The 20,984-nt window shown below is 36.4% G+C and overlaps 1 protein-coding gene across 1 annotated transcript in view; it reads left to right on the forward strand.

Moving 5' to 3' along the window:
- Positions 1 to 20,984, forward strand: part of USP43 (ubiquitin specific peptidase 43) — a 2,684,284-nt gene that overhangs the window by 2,600,160 nt on the left and 63,140 nt on the right. The window contains exon 13 of the mRNA XM_044068791.1: positions 17,800 to 17,958. Within this exon, the coding sequence (XP_043924726.1) occupies positions 17,800 to 17,958 (159 nt within the window). The remainder of the gene's footprint in view (positions 1 to 17,799; positions 17,959 to 20,984) is intronic.

Below are 20,984 nucleotides of genomic sequence, written 5' to 3' on the forward strand. Positions count from 1 at the left end.
GTTCTGGGGTTGGCTTTATGTAAAGCTGATGATAACAATACTAGTTCTGGGGTTGGCTTTATGTAAAGCTGATGATAACAATACTAGTTCTGGGGTTGGCTTTATGTAAAGCTGATGATAACAATACTAGTTCTGGGGTTGGCTTTATGTAAAGCTGATGATAACAATACTAGTTCTGGGGTTGGCTTTATGTAAAGTTGATGATAACAATACTAGTTCTGGGGTTGGCTTTATGTAAAGCTGATGATAACAATACTAGTTCTGGGGTTGGCTTTATGTAAAGCTGATGATATCAATACTAGTTCTGGGGTTGGCTTTATGTAAAGCTGATGATAACAATACTAGTTCTAGGGTTGGCTTTATGTAAAGCTGATGATAACAATACTAGTTCTGGGGTTGGCTTTATGTAAAGCTGATGATAACAATACTAGTTCTGGGGTTGGCTTTATGTAAAGCTGATGATAACAATAATAGTTCTGGGGTTGGCTTTATGTAAAGCTGATGATAACAATACTAGTTCTGGGGTTGGCTTTATGTAAAGCTGATGATAACAATACTAGTTCTGGGGTTGGCTTTATGTAAAGCTGATGATAACAATACTAGTTCTGGGGTTGGCTTTATGTAAAGCTGATGATAACAATACTAGTTCTGGGGTTGGCTTTATGTAAAGCTGATGATAACAATACTAGTTCTGGGGTTGGCTTTATGTAAAGCTGATGATAACAATACTAGTTCTGGGGTTGGCTTTATGTAAAGCTGATGATAACAATACTAGTTCTGGGGTTGGCTTTATGTAAAGCTGATGATAACAATACTAGTTCTGGGGTTGGCTTTATGTAAAGCTGATGATAACAATAATAGTTCTGGGATTGGCTTTATGTAAAGTTGATGATAACAATACTAGTTCTGGGGTTGGCTTTATGTAAAGCTGATGATAACAATACTAGTTCTGGGGTTGGCTTTATGTAAAGCTAATGATAACAATACTAGTTCTGGGGTTGGCTTTATGTAAAGCTGATGATAATAATACTAGTTCTGAGGTTTGCTTTATGTAAAGCTGATGATAACAATACGAGTTCTGGGTTGGCTTTGTGATGCAACACTTGCCCACTGCACTCTTGACTGTAATCGTTTACTTGAATACAGCTCAATGGACTGCAATTCAGGACAAATTCTAAGTATAGGTTTTGGCTGGAGTTGAGTAAGTGACTTAAAAATGAAGCTTCTCAATATTTTGGTACCTCTTCATTCACAAATGCTGGTTACAAGGGGGGGGGGTCATTTAACAGCAATGCAAGACAACTAAAATCTGTTACTTCCAGTAATCCAGACTTTTGTTTCCAGGAAATCCCATGCCTGGCTGAAAACCTCAAGAAACAAAAACAGTAGGGTATCTGTCAAGGAAAATGACAACTCCTTGTTAGAACCACCTAGCAGACATTTGCTCTCACTGGTAGGATGAAGAGAAAACAAAAGTCAGTTTGCAGTTGAGATGGGGTTTTAGATCATCAATGGATCCAAGGCGAAAAATATAAACAACAAATATATATATTTTTCTGTTATATGCTTTAAAATATGTGCTGCATATTTAAATAAAGATTTAGATTAAAAGGTAAGTTTTAATGTAAAAAGGATTTGTTGATAATTATCTGTTTAAAATATTGTACTTACTGTTTCATAAAATCTATGGGCTTCACTAGCTATACAAGTACTTCAGAATAACAAGAGAAAATGTCTTCATGCATACATGCTATACATTCATTCCTTTTCCACACCTCTCAAAGGTACAGATTTTCCCAGAATTTCCAGATTTTTTCCTCATATTTTTGTCTGTTTCTCATAAAAACTGTGTTTTTTGATGAATGACTGGGATGATCTAAGGATTAAAGCCACTAAATAATGACATGCATTTGAGTTTCAGACTTTATACCCTTCAGAATATGCATGCTAACATAAATCATGTTTTTCTAGCAACTTTCTAAGTTTATAAGAGCAATATTTAAAATGTGTCCATATTTTGGGCCTCTTTCTCTCCCTTATGTCAGTCCTTGTCCAGATTTCTTGCAATAAGAGGTATGCTTTTCACCTAAGAAATTATTATATAATTGGTGCTGACCCAGGGCATAAGAAGCAGTTGTGTAACATGGGATCAGTTAAGAAACATTTGTATCCCTGCTGATAATCACACCGTTTCAAAAGCGAAAGGGTTTAAATTCTATTTTCATTCATACTGATTTGAGTTAGGATATGGAGTACCTTTTATTATGTTTTTAAGCAGATATTCCCATGGATTCATAAACATAGGGTGAACTAGCACACAATTTTTCACACTATTTAGTACATGGATTAAGGTAATGACAAGTGATGCCCAGAAGAATATAAATGTCTCTGAATTGCACAGATAATCGAGATTGTTCAGATTGAAACACATCATTTCAGTTTGCACATGTCTGGAGCTCTAACATGCTATTGTTGCAATGCAGCATCATATATCTTAGGTTTGTAGAGTGTAACCATTACCTGAACATTTGGCTCAAAATGTGTTTGCTGCATTAACTTTCACCCTTACCTGATCATTTAAAAAAAATGGTATAAATGTGACTAAGTAACATTAAATAATATGTTTCTGCAATTTTGTTACTGGTACTTTGATCTGGGAAGTGCTGGCTACTGTGATGCCTTCCTGCTGTTCTGTGTTATAACCTTGAAGAGATCTGTTTTGCTTTTCTCCTGTATAGCATATTCATACCGCTCTAACAAAGGACTTAGCATGATAAACTACTGATGGTTTTCATTACTGCAATATTATGATTATTACTATTATCATCATCATCATTGCCATTTTAGAGATAATAAACATCAGTATTGGGAGGATAATTTGTTGGAACAGCATCCTTGGTAATGTACCATACAGTCAGAAAATGGCCTGACTACATTTTGCAGAGAAACAAAAGTAATAAACACATTCTTAATTTTCTGTAAAATAGTTTAGCTAGTGTGTGCCCATTATTTTATATTTTTAGATAATAGGTATGTGTCAGCTAGTTTAGCAAGTCTCCATTTCATGCCATTGTATCATGTCTTTAGGATGAGGAAGAAAACTAACGAAAACTGTCATAAACTTAACCACACAAAGCTGCCCAAGCAGGAACTGAACTGGAGAACCATTTGGTAAAGTTCTGGCAATTGTTCAGAAAAAGGCAAAGTCTTTTTTAAATGTACATGCAGTACTTTGTTAATTTTATTTTATTTGCTGACTTGTACAGGAGCTCTTTCAGTGGGTAGTGGATGTGTGGAAGCAAGCTTTGTACTGTTGCCATGGACATCCCATTGAGGGTATGGTTTGCTACTTCACATCTTGGGGTGCCTTAATCTGAATAATTAACCAGATAACAATAGCACATGGCACACAGTGCCATACTATGCACACTAGTGTCATCGAATGAATGGCTGTGTGACATGACATTTGAGCATGGGTTAGCAAATAGCAGCTACAGCATGCTCTGCATTACCTTAAGCAACAATAAAGAAGATTTTGTCACACACCACATACCTTATTTATTAGTACCTGTTATCTGTTGTGGTGCCAGCAAGACCTGCTGCCTTAACCATATGTGTTCCTGTCGACACCCAGTAACTTGGCCAAGTCCACCAACTATGGAAGCCCCACAGTGCCAGTTCCCTTCACTACCACATTATGGTAATTATCTGCACTCTGCTGTAAGACACACAGCAATTCTTAAAAGTTTTCAAACCATATGACATGACAGCACAGATCATATAATTACTATAATATGATAATGAAGGGATCCAATACAGTGGGCCACTTACTGGTAACAGCTTGGCCTAGCCATTCTATAGGGATAGAAACATATATGGGTGAGGAGGCAGGTTTTGTTTTTACAACAAGAGAAAATATAACAGCTGTTTTCAACTAAATAAAAGTGATGCTCCTAAGTTTTTCCACCTTTCACTAATGCTGTTGCCTCATGCCTCAACCATGTACCCATGAACAACACATCAATATGAGCTACTGTGAAACATAAAAGTAAAACTTCATGTCGGGACTCACAAGGAGTCAAACTCAAGGAAAAACACTCCAGCAGGAAATACAGATGAAATCCCCTCTGCCTCCCCTCCCCACACTCTTTCCTTACTCATATATACTATAATGACAAAGGGGCAGTGTCATCAAAAAGAAAAAAGAGAAAACACCTGGTAAGAGTGAAACTCATCTCATAAAACTGCAGTCACTCAGGAGGCCACAGGAGGTCTGCTGTACATGTAACAACATTCCAAGAGTTGTTACTTCAACAAGTTTTACTCATAGGAAATCACAGGCAAGTTCAAGGGACTGATTCTTGTGACCATTATGCCTTTCCATTTCCTACCATAGACTACACCTCCCCCCTAAAGTAGAGCTAAACCATTCAAGTCTGCTGTGAATTTATAAATACCCATCCAATTGCTCGGCTCCCCTTTGAAGGATATCGTGTATCATATTGCTTGATCTGCAGAGGAAGTCAAGTGTGGGGGGGTGCTAATTGTCTCTCTGTCCGAAAGATGGCTAGGTGCACAAGTCTAAGGATAATTGTTTAGTTAATCTAATGAAGAAGAAAGACAATAATTTACTGATTAATCACTGATGAGCTTGCTGTTCTGTAAATGGGTTGTTGCTAGGTAGCAACTTAATCACAAAAACAGCATTGCTGTTTTCTAAAGCAAGAAAGGCAGATGCGTGTGTTTTGTATGAACTTACAAAAATGAAACTAGATTGACAAATGGTGTTTTGTACGTACTTACAAAAATGAAACTAGATTGACAAAGCAGCAGAAACACTATGGGTAATCCTCTGCAACAGCATAAAAAATACAACACTTTGGCCTCTGAGTCATTTGCTATGCCTTGGGCAATGTCATGCTTCAAGCTGGCAACTAGACATTAGCTGCTAATGTCTATGACAAAAAATACTTCCTAAACAATAAACATTTCAGAGTTTAGACAATGATCTTCTGCATCTACGTCTGCCCCCCCCCCTTGAAATGGTGTCCTACAAGGATCTGTTCTTTTTCTCGTACTGTTCCCTTTATTCAGCAAAAAATACTTGCTAACCTTCCACATATTCAGTTATTATTATATGCTGATCATTCAGCAATTTAAAATTAAGTATCTCTTACTCCACAATACAGACTTAGAACAAAACCTCACTTAACTATCTAATCAGCTAGATAGACACTGACTAAACCTAATGCCAAAAAAAACACCAAATCCATGATCTATGGAACATCCAAAAAATTTCCCTAATCCCACAAACCTGGCACATTCTCTACAATAGATCTGACTGCACTGATACCATCTTTTACTTCAGATACCCAGGTGTCTGACTGTGTGAAAGCTTTAAGTTTCAATATCATGTTCACAGTATCAAAACTAAAATTAACAAGCTTACTTTTTAGGCCAAGAAAATTTCATTTTTTTTCTCATCCTGAAGGAATAAAGGCTACTGGGAAATTTGTAATTCCTGTGCAACTCAGATGTGGCCTCACCATTATTCCAACTGCTTCCCAAAAACAATCTCCCCTGAAGTCTATTGTCAGTAGTATTTGTAGATTCATTATTTCATTCCCTAGAAGAAAGCATAATTTCCTCACAGTGTGTAAAGCTAAATAGCTCTCTATTAAGCACATAGTAACTTTACTGATGATCTCTTATCTGTAAATTAATAGATTTAAACTCATTCCACTTTTTTGCCCCAGAGAATAACTAAATATATTTTCACATATGGCCTTAGATCTTATTTAACCTGTACTCCATCATTGCAGGCTCCAAATAATAAGTTATATTGCAAATGCCATTGTTCATATTCACAGCTATGAATTAGACTTGCCCTCAAGAAATGCATGTTTAAGGAAAGCCAGTGCTTTCTCAACAGCAGCATTACCTAACATTTGTCATATTAATCCTCTAATCTTAGCAACTTGAAATATTTGTTTCATACCCTCAGCAGACTTAATCTCTACACAGAAATGTAAACAAATCCACCTCACTACTCCTTCACAAAAACATATATATGTATATATATAAACTGCTATACTCAGCTCTGCTTCCTGTCTCTCTCTCTTCTGAATCGCAGTCACTCTCTACAATATCATCATCTTCTTTCTCTAATCTCCCTGGCTTTAAACCACTTTCATATTTGATGTAACCTCAGATTTGTAATTTTTTCTCCTTGCTCAACTCTTTACAATTGAAGACAAGAAGCAATGATGGATATTTATAATTTACAGATATTTGCAATGAGTTACAGTAATTTACAACAACTGAAGATAGTGTAAGGAGGGTAGTTTTAGTACTAGGTGTTGGAGATTGTTTGAAAAAACAGTAATCAGTGTTTTAAGACAGAATTTTGTTTGGAGGGGAATTAGAGCTATTTTAGAATGGATCATACCCTTAGACTGGAGATGTGCATGAACATAGCCATGTATTCTTGCAGTATTAACATAAAGGCGAAGAAGCAGGAACAGTCACAGGGAACAAACAAAGGCAAGTTTAATTAGCGCTTTTGGAAAGAATAATATCTCTCCTTCTTCAGACAATCTACTTTCATAAAAAACAAATACATATAAACTTTTCAAATGCTCAATTACTTAATTGGCTTAATTGCCACAAGCATTTAAAGCAACAAAACTCTGTTAAAATGCCCTCAACAGTAAGTAACAATGACAGCACTATAAAGATCAAACTGCCATTCACTTATAACTAAAACTCACTTTAAGACACATGTTGAACTTTCGCTCACATATTTATCATGTTTACACTAAAAATGACTTTATAAAACCATAACAAAATATAAAAAATAATAATGATAATGAAAACAAAAACACATACCACTCAAAATTAAAATTAAAAAATTATCTTCTCAAAGCCAAATGCTTGAGAACACAAGCAATAGACACATACTCATTAAGTCCAGGGAAAAAATAAGCGGCAGTTCTTATCTGCCAAAATAGTTCCTCCTTTTCCAACAGTACTTGCCAAGGACCTGCTCTAAAGTCATTATTAATGTGTTTTAAGACAGTAAACTTGAAATTGTGATCTGGATATTTTAAAATATGGCGTGCCAAGGTGTTAGTGGGATCTTTCTTACAAACAGCATAGTTGTGCTCCTATATGCGCTGCTTTAACTTTCTCTCAGTTTTACCTATGTAGAAAGCAGCGTATTTTTCACAATTCGCAGAATAGACTACACATCTAGTCTCACAACTGTACTTTCCCCTTATGTTATAGGTTTTATCCCTAATTGTAACTTTAGTTCCCACGCTGACAAATCTGCATTGCCAACAAGCACCACATCTAGCCATACCTAAACTTTTACTATGACTATTATGACGCTTGACTTCTAAAAGTGATTTTAAGTTAATACCTCACCTAAATGTTATCTTTGGTTTGAGCCCAAATCGATTAAATAAATCATTGTCCTCTAAAATAAGTGCCCAATTCTTGTAGAGAACATTCCTTATAAGTACATGATCTAAACTGTAGGTGCATAGAAAACTTGTTCTAAACTCAAATGTGCTTCCCATATTTCTAACGTTACTTTGATCGTACAGGTCAAACCCATGTTCGTCACCTATGTTTGATAAAATTGGTTTGAAGCAACCAATCTTACGTTTGTAAGTGACTTCAGATGTAATATCAACAATCAAAGAGCTCGGGTAGCCTCTATTAATGAACATGGAACCCAGATTATTGCATTCTTCGATGAAATCACTTTCATCGGATATCATCCTAGCTGCCCTTACCATCTGGCCCTTGACAACAGCTTTCTTCTGATGGTAAGGGTGACAGCTAGTATAGTGCAAAAAAGCATTTGAATATGTGGGCTTCCTATATATAACACTTTTATATCTAGAATTTACTGTGTCCTTGTATAACAAAATATCCAAGAAACTGATACTATTATCTTGAACATCATATGTAAAATCTAAAAATTCAGTCATATCAGAGATCTTAGAAATAAAAGACGGGACAAGGTGCGGTGGCCCTTTCCATATCAAAAACATGTCATCCTGGTACCTAGTGTACCAGGCAACATAGTCTTTAAAAAAGGGATCATTAAATAAAAGGGTCCTCTCCCAATGAGCCATTATGCAGTTGGCAAAACTGCCACCGCAGGGAGAGCCCATAGCCACCCCTGATTTTTGCAAATATATATTACCATCAAACACCATGAAGTTATAGGTTAGTACTATCTCTAACAAAGTTTCAACTAAGTATATGATGTTATCGCTGACCTTTCTAAATGTCAAAAATTCCCTTATCCATTCAAGCCCCAACTTTTGTGGTATGACTGTGTAAAGATCTCTCACATCAATCGTGAGGAAACAGTAATCCTGATGAAAAGGAAAGTTGTTAATATCATGTAAGAAGCTCCACAAATCCTTGCAAATCTGAGGCTCCCGTTCAGTAAGAGGCCTAAGCACACTATCAACATACTTGGCACACGCATAAGTTATAGACCCCCGCCCATCAACTATGGGTCTAAAAGGGGGGTCATTGACTGACTTGTGAATTTTAGGTGTGCCAAAAAGTGCTGGTAATTTAGGGGCAGAAATATTCAAATACCTATATACATCAATATCAATCGTACCTTCCAAAAAAAGGTCTTCCAACACAGACCTGATTTTATTGTATGCTATATTAACTTCATTAATGCTGGTCTGCATGTAAAAACCGTTATTGAGATGGCCTAACATCTTAACAACATATGAATTATAGTCCATGAAGACAAGCCCACCTCCTTTGTCGGGTTTCATCACCCTAATGTTGCAATCACGCAAAACATTAATGCAATCCCATTGATTAACAGCAATATTAAGATTACTGTCTCTGTTGTTGCACTTATTGTCAGCTATTGCTCTTAAGTCGAGCTAACAAATCTTTTCAAAAGAGCGTAAAGTTTCTTGTAAAGGTGGGTTAAATAAACTAGCTACCCTAAAACAACTGATAAGGGTGGATCTATCTCCCATAAGGACTTTCATATTTAACTTGCGTACATATAACTTCAAGTCAATTATGGTCTTAACCAAGTCAAAATGGGAGTCAGGGACAAAAGAGAGACCTTTTGAAAAAAAAGTTAACTAAATCCTGATCAATGTCAATGATTTTTTGCACTATACTAGCTGTCACCCTTACCATCAGAAGAAAGCTGTTGTCAAGGGCCAGATGGTAAGGGCAGCTAGGATGATATCCGATGAAAGTGATTTCATCGAAGAATGCAATAATCTGGGTTCCATGTTCATTAACAGAGGCCACCCGAGCTCTTTGATTATTGATATTACATCTGAAGTCACTTACAAACGTAAGATTGGTTAATTCAAACCAATTTTATCAAACATAGGTGATGAACATGGGTTTGACCTGTACGATCAAAGTAATGTTAGAAATATGGGAAGCACATTTGAGTTTAGAACAAGTTTTCTATGCACCTACAATTTAGACCATGTACTTATAAGGAATGCCCTCTACAAGAATTGAGCACTTATTTTAGAGGACAATGATTTATTTAATCAATTTGGGCTCAAACCAAAGATAACATTTAGGTGAGGTATTAACTTAAAATCACTTTTAGAAGTTAAGCGTCATAATAGTCATAGTAAAAGTTTAGGTATGGCTAGATGTGGTGCTTGTCGGCAATGCAGGTTTGTCAGTGTGGGAACTAAAGTTACAATTAAGGATAAAACCTATAACATAAGGGGAAAGTACAGTTGTGAGACTAGATGTGTAGTCTATTCTGCGAATTGTGAAAAATGCGCTGCTTTCTACATAGGTAAAACTGAGAGAAAGTTAAAGCAGCGCATTTATGAGCACAACTATGCTATTTGTAAGAAAGATCCCACTAATGCCTTGGCACGCCATATTTTAAAATATCCAGATCACAATTTCAAGTTTACTATCTTAAAACACATTAATAATGACTTTAGAGCAGGTCCTTGGCAAGTACTGTTGGAAAAGGAGGAACTATTTTGGCAGATAAGAACTGCCGCTTATTTTTTCCCTGGACTTAATGAGTATGTGTCTATTGCTTGTGTTCTCAAGCATTTGGCTTTGAGAAGATAATTTTTTAATTTTAATTTTGAGTGGTATGTGGTTTTGTTTTCATTATTATTATTATTTTTTATATTTTGTTATGGTTTTACAAAGTCACTTTTAGTGTAAACATGATAAATATGTGAGCGAAAGTTCAACATGGGTCTTAAAGTGAGTTTTAGCTATATGTCAATGGCAGTTTGATGTTTATAGTGCTGTCATTATTATTTACTGTTGAGGGCGTTTTAACAGAGTTTTGTTGCTTTAAATGCTAGTGGCAATTAAGCCAATTAAGTAATTGAGCATTTGAAAAGTTTATATGTATTTGTTTTTTATGAAGGCAGTTTGTCTGAAGAAGGAAAGATATTATTCTTTCCGAAAGCGCTAATTAAACTTGGCTTTGTTTGTTCCCTGTGACTGTTCCTGCTTCTTTGCCTTTGTGTTTTTACTAGTTTGTATCGCCTTTGAGTGAAGATATTCTTACAGTATTCCTTTAGTTGTAGTTTGAAGGACTTTTTCAACATTTTAAGAGAGAGAGAAGTATAGAGTTTCATGTTTTAGAGAGAGGGGAGGTGTATATGGAGTCTCCAGAAGTACTATATGATTTGATAAAAATTAGCAACTTTTTGTCATTTAGAGCATTGTGACCCATTGGGACAGTAGTGTCAAAGAAAGTTATTTTCGACATTTGTTGAAGGTTGTGCGTCAAGACTGGCAACTCGGCACGTAAAAATCTACTGCCAATCATTAGCGGAATGGAGTTCCGCTGTGGCGACCCCTAACCGGGAAAAGCTAAAAGACAAAACATCTGGTTTGTATATAGTTTATGGTATTAACAAGGTGAGAGCAGGTTAAATAGTGCCTTAAATCAAGCCATTGAAGTTGTTTTAGTGCAAAACAGTGGTGTGTCCTATACTGATGACTGGTATCAAATTTAGCTATTTTATTATATAACATTGGTCAAGTAGGGGGTCGGGTATATTGCAAGACAGATGAGTATGGGGGATGCATAAGGGAGTGCAGGGATGAGAAGAGTCAAAGCCATGTTAATCCTAACATTTTCTGTTGGGTAAAATTTTGAAGCATCCCATTTTATGATAGGTTTTCTGTATGGCCTGCATTATATGGTGGTCAATTATTTTTTTCGATGATTATCTCTTATTAGTTTGGAATGAGTTACCGGTTCTATTTTGCTGTTTTTGGAGGATAGGACTGAGAAGGATTTTTCATGGTCAAATAGTTGTTTTGGGATGAATAAGATCAGTTTGGAATTTTGGGGGGTTGAGGAGGAGTTGTGAGTAAATTAGCAAAGTTTTGATCTATGAGGGAGCCTTGTGGGTATACTGTTAGAGTTTATTCATGTTTTTTACCAGAGAAGATGATTGAAGAATCATCTGTCTATTGGATAATGGTAGCAAATGTAGTTGCTACATGCAGGTAATTTATGGAAATATTGAAAAGCAGTGGACCTAATGTTGAGCCTTGAAGGATGTCTACAGTTACTGAGAGAAAGGAAGGGACTTTACTGCTTGTAGTCTGTTTGAGCTGTTAAACCAAGATATTGAGACTTTGTGAACACTTGGGGAAGAAATCTTGAGTAATAGTTTTCGATGTTACATTGTGCTGAACTCTTTGGACAGTTCAAGGACTATAACAGATATTAGGTTACTATTCTTTCTATTTTGGTTTATTGCAGTAACAAAACCTACTAGGGCAGTGATGGTACTGTAATATGAAAGGAAACCATGCTGTGTAGTGGGAAGTAGTTAGTTATCAGTAATATAAGCAAGCCCTTGAGACTGGATAGATTTTTGAAGTATTTTAGACAGAGGAGACAAGATAGCAATGAGACTATAATTAGAAAGGTCAGTGGAGTTTCCACCCTTCAGTAAGGGTAGTATGTAATTTTTTTCCCACAAAGTTAGAACATACCTTTTCTTGATATATCAGTTTTTTAGGATGAACGCTGAGTATATCAGATCATCTGCAGATATCTTGATTTATTCTGTTGGTATGTTATTAGGAGAAAGGGTGGTGGATTTTAAGGTTTTACATGGTTTTCTGACAGTGGGAAATTTGGGTAGGTTGGCGTTTAAATGCTTGATTGTGTGGTATTGGGTCTGGGGGTGCTCTATTAACTGTAGAGGTTTGAAGGTTTAGCAGAGAGACAATATAATTTATGAAATGTTAGTTAAATTGATTAGCTGTGCAGTCTCCGGGCACATCTGTGGTGGGAGTAAGTTGATAAATATGGACAGGATTGTAGTAATTAGTTAATGGTGGAGCAGAATAACTTTTTTTTTTTTTTCTGATTTGCTGATTGTAATTTTATATAGCATTTTTTTTTGTTTGTTTGTTTTTTTCAGATCTGATTTTGGTTTAGTGATATTTCTAAGTTCTTTGCATTGTTGCCTGTCGGCAACAGAATTGCTTTACTTCCAGGTTCCCCAGGTTTTATTCCTATTTTCCATAAGCTGCTTAGGTTCTTTTTAAAGTCAGGGTATAAGATTTGATTTAACCTTTTCGGTCCTTATGGGTGCTACCTCAATTAGTATTTTTAGAAATGTAGAGTTAAATAGTCCTGTGGCTTCATCATGACTGATTTATTTTATTTAGACCTCACCGTTTCCTTGATTTCAAGTTTGAGATGAAAGTGTCTTTCTTAAAGGTGTAGAAATTTCGAGCTTGTTTATAGTGATGTTATTTGAGGTTATGATTATGTTTACTTATGGCAGTAGTTGGCAGGTAGTCACATCGGGTGTCAGGAATACTACATACTTAATTTTATTTGGGTATTTATAAAGATCCAGTCTATAGTGGAGGGGTTGAGATGAGGTGTATACCATATAAATGCATAGCATTTGTCTGTTTTTTGGTGTCTGTGGTTTGCCAGCCATTATTTAGGTCTCCTATCATTATGATTTCCTGAAAGATGTATATTAATATTCCAGTTGGTATGTAGATACCTATTATATATAGATTCTTGTGGGCATTCCTTTTTAGAGAGGATTTTTAAGTATTTATGCATTATGACATGGGGAGGCTTTATAATAATAATGCATGGCTTAAGCTATCTGTTCATAGTTGTTACTGTAAATGTCTATTTCGGTATTTATGTTGCTCAAATGTTATTTGTCTACCAGATTCAGTAGTAAACTTTCCTTGTGGATTCTGTTACTTATACGGACCCCAGGCTGAACCTAGAAGAGGTCAATCTGGGTCAGAGTTCTACTTTTTTTTAAAAGAAAATAAAATAGCTAAGTAAGTAATCAAACAGCCATTCAGACTCAGACATCCACTCTTGTGCATTTCACAATGTATCTCAAATTTTGCAGCAGAATGTCTGTATTTTTGGTGCAAGAAAATAAAGACTAATCCAAAGCAGGCCTTCCTAATTTTAAATACAAAATAATATGTTGCTGAGTTAAGTAATGGCAGAAACAAAGAAAACTAATCTGCAATGACCTACCCAGATTCCTGGTTATTAAATTAAACAAATTAAATATGCTTCACCTTACCCTGTCCAACTACAATCTGTTTGGACACCTGCAAGATTCGGTAAGCAGACTCCTGCTGTGTTCCCTGGGCATCATTCCCATCACTCCTGAACTCTTTTAGTTCCAGGTATGAATGCATGTCAATGATTTTTATTTTATTTTATTTTTTATTTTGCTTTTGTTTACTCAGTTTGTCCAAAACAAAAAACTTTTTAATGAAGGCCCAGGGAGGAAAGCTCCAACATATTACAAACATTTTTAAACAGGCATTCAGTAATATACTTGAACAGATTTTAAGTAATATGCATTAACAATTGCACATTAATTTGCAAATGTCATTACATTAATGTGAAATAATGGTAAACTACTACAGTATAAAAGATGGTTATGCAGTTATAGATGATGTACATTGAGCATTTGAAGAGGTATATTACTGAGTTTGTTAAATAGTTAATAGATCATGTGAATAGTGCAAGAAATTCAATTAAATGGGAATGAGGTAGGGCAGGAAATGTTAATATTATAGTTAAGAAGTGGTTTATAAAGCAGGTTCATAGATAATTATATATATATATATATATATATATATATATATATATATATATATATATATATATATAGCTATCATAAATATTATATTTCAAGTATAGAGGTGGGGGTGAGCAGTGTTACAAAACTGTATATGTCTGGGAGATGCAAGTAAAACTGCTCAAGTACTGGTGAATGCAAGTTATGAGGCATAGGATTCTGAATGGAGAGAAATGGTTTGATGATATGGCAAGTTAAAGATAATGACATTTATCCTGGAAATATACATGAGCAGATCTATTGATTTGATAGTTAACATTTTAGTTGTGTTTTAAATTGGTTTAGATACAGAATGGATTTCAGTGAAAATGGGATATGGTTCCATAGTTTAGCTGCACTATTTGAACGCAGAGTCACCTGCAGTATTAGATGATTTGTTTATAGTGATTAGTTATCCTGTCATGCAGTAACCTGAACATCCCCTCACCAATATCATCCAGTCACTCATAGAGTCCTCATGTTTACCAACAACTGGTTCAGAAAATGCATCTGGAATTAAACTTCAAGAAAATGATAATATTAGGACAAAATCCACATAATTGGCTTGTAGCGACCAACTGGTACATCTCTTTCTCTAAAACAGGGCCACAGCAAATATCCCTGTGTTCAAGTACCTGGGGATTTGATTTGGCTCTTTTCTTTCCTTTAGCATGAACCTTGAGAAAGTTCAAAGGAGGTAAATGCCTGTCAAAGGAGTGTTTTCATTTCTCATTCCATGTCAAGAAATAATACCTGTTGGGAAAGGGTTGCTGATTCCTGCCAGTGAATGGTACCAATACTACATCATTACATGCATTATTTCTCAAGATAACATGCTCCACCTGCAAGACCTAGTTAATTACTTGTCTTTCTAGAAAATAAGAAACTCCTACTGATAGATTTAATATGGAAATACAGCAGTCTGTACATTAATTTTAAGTAGTGAAGCATCGTGGGTTGAGTGTTTCATGATGTCAAAGAATTCCAGTTGCAAGCAAAATTTCAGGAGGCTGTCTTTATTAACAAAATAAAATGCAAAAATAACACACTTTTTGCATCAAAAACTTCACAATTTGGCATTGAATATGACAGGAAAGTTACACCCAGCTAAAAGGATTTGCTGCTTTCATTTGCTGGAGAACATGACCAATGCAGTTTAAATAATAATATATTATCAAAATGATATGATTTCAGATTCCACCCTAGGAATGTAATCTTTTATTAGTGTCACTGATATATCTTGTTAACAATAGATTCCTTTGATGGCCCTCCTCCTCTGGGCCAGTTATCAAGGAGTCTCAATTTTCACCATGGACACTGGTGAGGGACATTTACTTGAATCAGAAATAGATACTCACAGTATTTCCAGATGCAGCACTCTGCAACTAGCACAATTTCCTTTAAGAGCACACAGGGAGCAGACTGAGTCCTGGGGCTGGTTTTCCTCTTTTTCTGCAGGCCCACAAATAAGACTCCCCGCTATCACAACTGTAGAGTTAAGTCCTAGAGACGAGTGTTCAAAGCCAAGTCCTCTACCACCCTCTCTGTGAAACCAGTGCTTTGTGTCTCTATTCCAAGCAGCTCACACACACACACACACACACACACACACACACACACACACACACACACACACACACACACACACACACACACACACAAAAACACCTGGGAATGGCTGACACATATTTACCAGCTATACCCTCTCTACCCAGAATATAAGGTAGATACTGCCACCAGAACACTCCAAAGCCAGCTACTCTAAGGCTCTTACAAGGGTACCCAATTATACTGAGTGAAATTAATACTAATACAAATGGTAGTGTTTGACCAATGCAGTAAGGCTTTCAGAAGTGGCCACACTATCACCAAATAAATAAGTACTCTCAAAGGTTAAAACATTATTTAAAAGACCACCAAAATAAAATGTTTAAATATATTTAATAATAAATAATAAAAGAATATGAAAATACTAAATATATATTTACAATAAACACCAGAGTTTCAGTTACAGGAAATATTAAAAATAATACAGATGGATAGATTCACACAGATGCAGAAAAACAGTATTTAACTAATTTCACTATATTTTCTTGACTGATCTAAAGAATTACTATTCCCTAGTTACTTACTAAAGCAAGGCAAGATGAAGTAGGTGAGGGGTCCTTCTTTGTCAGGTTTCTCAAACAGACTGCTCTGATACTTCTGTCTCATCTAGTATTAAGACATCATTTCAGTGCTGGATTACAGAATTACATCATATACATCTAGTCATCTGACTTCTGGTTCCTACACTACCCCCTTTCCTAGAAAGTGAACTAGAATCTAGCACATATACATTACCATACACACATAGAGCTTTGCTAAGATGTTTTACAGCATTGGAAGCTATAAAATCATTTCAAAAACGTCCACCCTTCCATGGTAGCAATTAGTTCACCCTGAAGGACAATATAGTAGGATTACTAGTCCTGGTTTTGACATACATTTTGTCTCTGGCTGCAGTCAGAGCTGTAAGGTACATTTTTTATGGCCTAAACCAGGTAATTTAATTTCAGATTATTTTTCAAAGTTAGCTGGATTGAGATTAACCTCTTCACTTCCAGTATCCTCTGTTACAATATATTCATTTCAAGAGTTATAATACAGTCTGACATACAGGTGCATTTTTTTCTGTCCAGCAGGACCCACTGTTGGTACATTTGTAACACAAGCAGCTTTACAAATACATTCTCAACACAAGTACCTATACACATCAGTTTGGTATACAAATGATGTATAATTCTTTATAAAACTCCAGCTAGCTATGCTGCATATGTTACACATCCACTGTCCTACTTCTCCTGGCATAGAAGACAATAACTCACATTGTCACAGTTCTTCTACAGGTGGTCGAGTTAAAATTTCTCCAGCATCATTTGCCTTCAGAAAAAAACACTGAAAAGCATAATTATGATTGATTTTCTTCATAAGAAGTCATTGCTAGCATGATTTCTAGTTGTGCACCAGCAATAATTCAATTATTTTTGGAGATTTCTTCCTCAAGTTAATGCATCAGTGGCATTGGTATATTTAAATTCAAAGAGTGGGGGGACTTGCACCCCACAGCAGGGGGTCAATGAGGCTTGTCCTGAAAAAAAAACACATACAGAAATATTTTTTTTTACCTTTCTGTGTTTTGTGCATTAATGTTTTTTGTTTTGGATTGTCAGCATTGTGGTTGTGGGTGAGTCATAGTAGAAACTGAACAGCTGTGCTTAGGCCTATTGTCTTGGTTAAGATGTTAAACTGGACAGCCTTCATAAATGCCAAACTGAAACATAAAGGTTTTCATGGCACTTTTCAAAGAAATGGTAGATTTTATGTGGAATCCATTCCATGATCTCATTTTGAAGAAATAGATCACATGAAGTAATACATTACTCCCTCATTAATTCTGCATCTGCATCTTTAAAACCAACAGTTGTTTAGAAAGCCTTTCCTGTTTAGTGGTCACAAGTCAATGATGAAAAATAACCTTTCCTGTTTAATGGTCACATGTCAATGAATAAGAATTGCCTTTCCTGTTTAATGGTCATATGTCCATGAATAATGATAATAACTAGCAATGGCCTTCTTGTGACTTTGCCTTACCTGTGTTCCACAGCATATTGTCGTAATTCTGTGGATGGGCAGTGGTACAGCTATGACGACAGTAGTGTGGAAGTGATACCAGAGGGTGAGGTTTGTACTCGTGCAGCCTACATTCTGTTCTACCAGAGACGGAATGCCATACCGCAGTGGTCAGCCAACAGTTCAGTAAAGGGTAAGTGTCTGCAGCTGCAAAGTGCAGTGTGTTTCATTACTGTATAATATCAGGGGTTTTCTTATGCTTCTAAAGGTCTTGCTCTAATTCATAATGTGGGCTTTTCTTTTTGCATGAATCAAAGACCATCTCTCAGATCAGATCATAAAAGCACTTAGGATGTAGTAGTTTAGATTTCTGGCCTCTTTACACTAAATATGAGGTAGACTTTGTCAATGCAGGCTGGGCAATTTACAGTATTTTATATGCAGACTCTATAACGTATGCACTGTTTACTTCTATAGTTTAACTTAATTAATTATCTGAAATTTGCCAGCTGCATTATTGAAGAAAGTCCCTGTTCCTATCCAAACATATTTTCTTGATTATGGCAGCGTTTGTTTTATAAAATTGTATATTGAAGATTTATTTGTCCTCTCTATATATGGGCTAAAACTGGAAAGAACAAACAGTTTAGCAAGAAGTAAAATAAATAAACAGATAAAATAAATAAAAAATAAATACAGAAACAGATAAACCAGTAGACAGTAGACAGGTAGCTCTTACAAAAATACCTTTTTTTCCCCCAAGGAAGTCACGGCAAATGAATTTTTGTATAGGCAGATGTACCCAGTTAGTATTCATGTCGGTCAAAAACCTTGCCTTCAATTCCCTTCCCTTGTGGCAGCTATTATTTTCACATCCAGTCATGTCAGTCAGTTATATTCTCAGCGTGTACACGAGGATGTTGTGATGTAGCATATCCTACATGATCATTTTGAAGGTTAGTCTCTGTCATGAATTACTATGTTGCAACATTCCAGGGCTACCAAATGCTGCATACTATGAATATGTGCCTTTGAGAAATATTATCTGCAGATGAACATACAATGATTAAGAAACAGTACAAAGCACTGAACAAAAAAAAAAGCTGACAAAAACTGAATGAAGTCACATATCAACAACAGCACAAAGCATCAGTACATAAATGATCCAAATTAAAGGAGACCCACACAAAACACCAAAGAAAAAGAAACACAAACAACAAAACATAACAGTGCTTCCTGTTTTTGTCATCAGATCAAGCTCCCCTCCCCCACCTCTACACCCCAGACACCCTATACTTTATATACCAACTCTGTGATCGCACAACATTGAGGAAAGGGAATAGTCCTACTTCACACTGCCACGCAATCCTGCACTAAAACAAAATGCCACATTCATACACCTACCTCACATACCTACCACATGCATACATACAAACCTGTCCCACAAGCACTACATTCATTTAACCAACATAACACATACACATCTGACAGCCCAGCCCACCTGTGTTTTCATATGTGATAAACTATGTTAGAACCACACTGCAGAGGTCTAGCTAAATTGTCCTTAGCTGTACTAAATGAAGGGTAATCTAGTTTACATAATCCACATTTGCCTTCATAGGCACACCATACTTGCAAGAATATCCTGCTATCTCTGATGTTAAGGTTGGGTACAGTGCTATTTGCTGTGTGAGCATTGCTGTTTTGCATTTCATATGAACACCCCTAGTAGTACCTGTCATGGGATTCACCATAGTGTCCTGTATGCTCTGCATTTACAGGTAACACTGATAGGAGATATTATATAAAAATCCCCCATAAAATGAATAAAAGGCTTTTGCTGGCACAACAGGTGCATCTGATGATAATACTGAAATGCAGATTCAGAAGTCAGTGTCTGGGGAAATGGTGATACTGTTTTTGTCACTCTTGGTAGGTCAGACACCTTCCTCACAAGTTGGAGACAGAGATATTAATATTGAAGGTATTGTGGCTGAGTACTCAACATCCTAAGAGACAGACAGAGGAGGAAATCCTGTGGATGATACCCTCATGCATGTAAGAACAGGTAGGCTTACATGTGAGCATACTTAACATAGGGGGAGTAACACAAGGATACATGATGATGATGATGATGATGATGATGTCACAGCTCCCATTTGGTCACTGAGATGCATACAGCACTGAGGATATACCAAAAGATGTACAGATGTATCATTGAGGCACAGTGTACTAGCACATAGACTGCACTGGATTTGGCAAATGTGTTACATGGTATTTGGTAAAATGTGACACTGCAGCATCTTGAGCTCTCTGTGGACATCACTAAATAGTGGGTACACTGAAGGCTGTGGCCACAGACAGCATTTCATTTAACACCTCTGCATGTAAAGATTGCAAGTATCATTTTGACTGATACTGCTTCCAGGGTAGGGTGCATACTCAGGGTGGACATCTATGAATGCCTTTGCAGATGCATTAATATTATCATCATCAGGACATGTTAGAAGGATTCACTCCTCAATTTTGGGTGGGAATAAGGATCTGTGCCTGGATACAGGTTAGACAGTGGCATCCCATGTGTGTTATAGTATGTCCCAAGTCCTGGCAGCTATTAGCATCACATTGTATCCAGGTCCAAATCAAGCACTGACTCATCATCGATATTGCAGGAGGTTAGAAGCCTGGCAGCCTGCTGATCCCAATACCTAAGCTGATGTTATCCTGATCCTCCTCCCTTTCCATGCTGCTAATGTTGCTGCTGCTACTACTATGGTGTTTAGAACAAATCCTAAAGCAGCCATGTCTGGGGTTGTCTGGTCTGCTTCCATGTGATAATATTGTACAGCATGACCCAGACGACAAACAACTTACTAGCCTTGTCAGAGAATAATTCAGTACCTCATCAGATGTGTCAAGGCAGTGGAAATATGCCTTTGATGCATCAAATGCATGATCAGTGATAATGCAGACCTCAGCATGGGGAGTGTAGTATTGAATTTCAGCCATGGCTTTAGAGGTATGGCGCTCCAGCAAAGTGACCAGCATCACCTGCAAAATATGAAATATTTTTTGGGGGGGGATTAATGGCTATATGCATAGATTCTGCCTCAGTAAATATTTACTTGACATGAGTCTGCACTTATCAACCAGATAGTATTGTGGGAAGTCACTTCTGTGAAAACAATAATACAAAACTTTGGGAACTGCCAGGGTGCT

The sequence above is a fragment of the Protopterus annectens genome, chromosome 4.part0 (genome assembly GCF_019279795.1).
Source record: "Protopterus annectens isolate FY-2018-M chromosome 4.part0, PAN1.0, whole genome shotgun sequence".
NCBI lineage: Eukaryota > Metazoa > Chordata > Ceratodontiformes > Protopteridae > Protopterus > Protopterus annectens.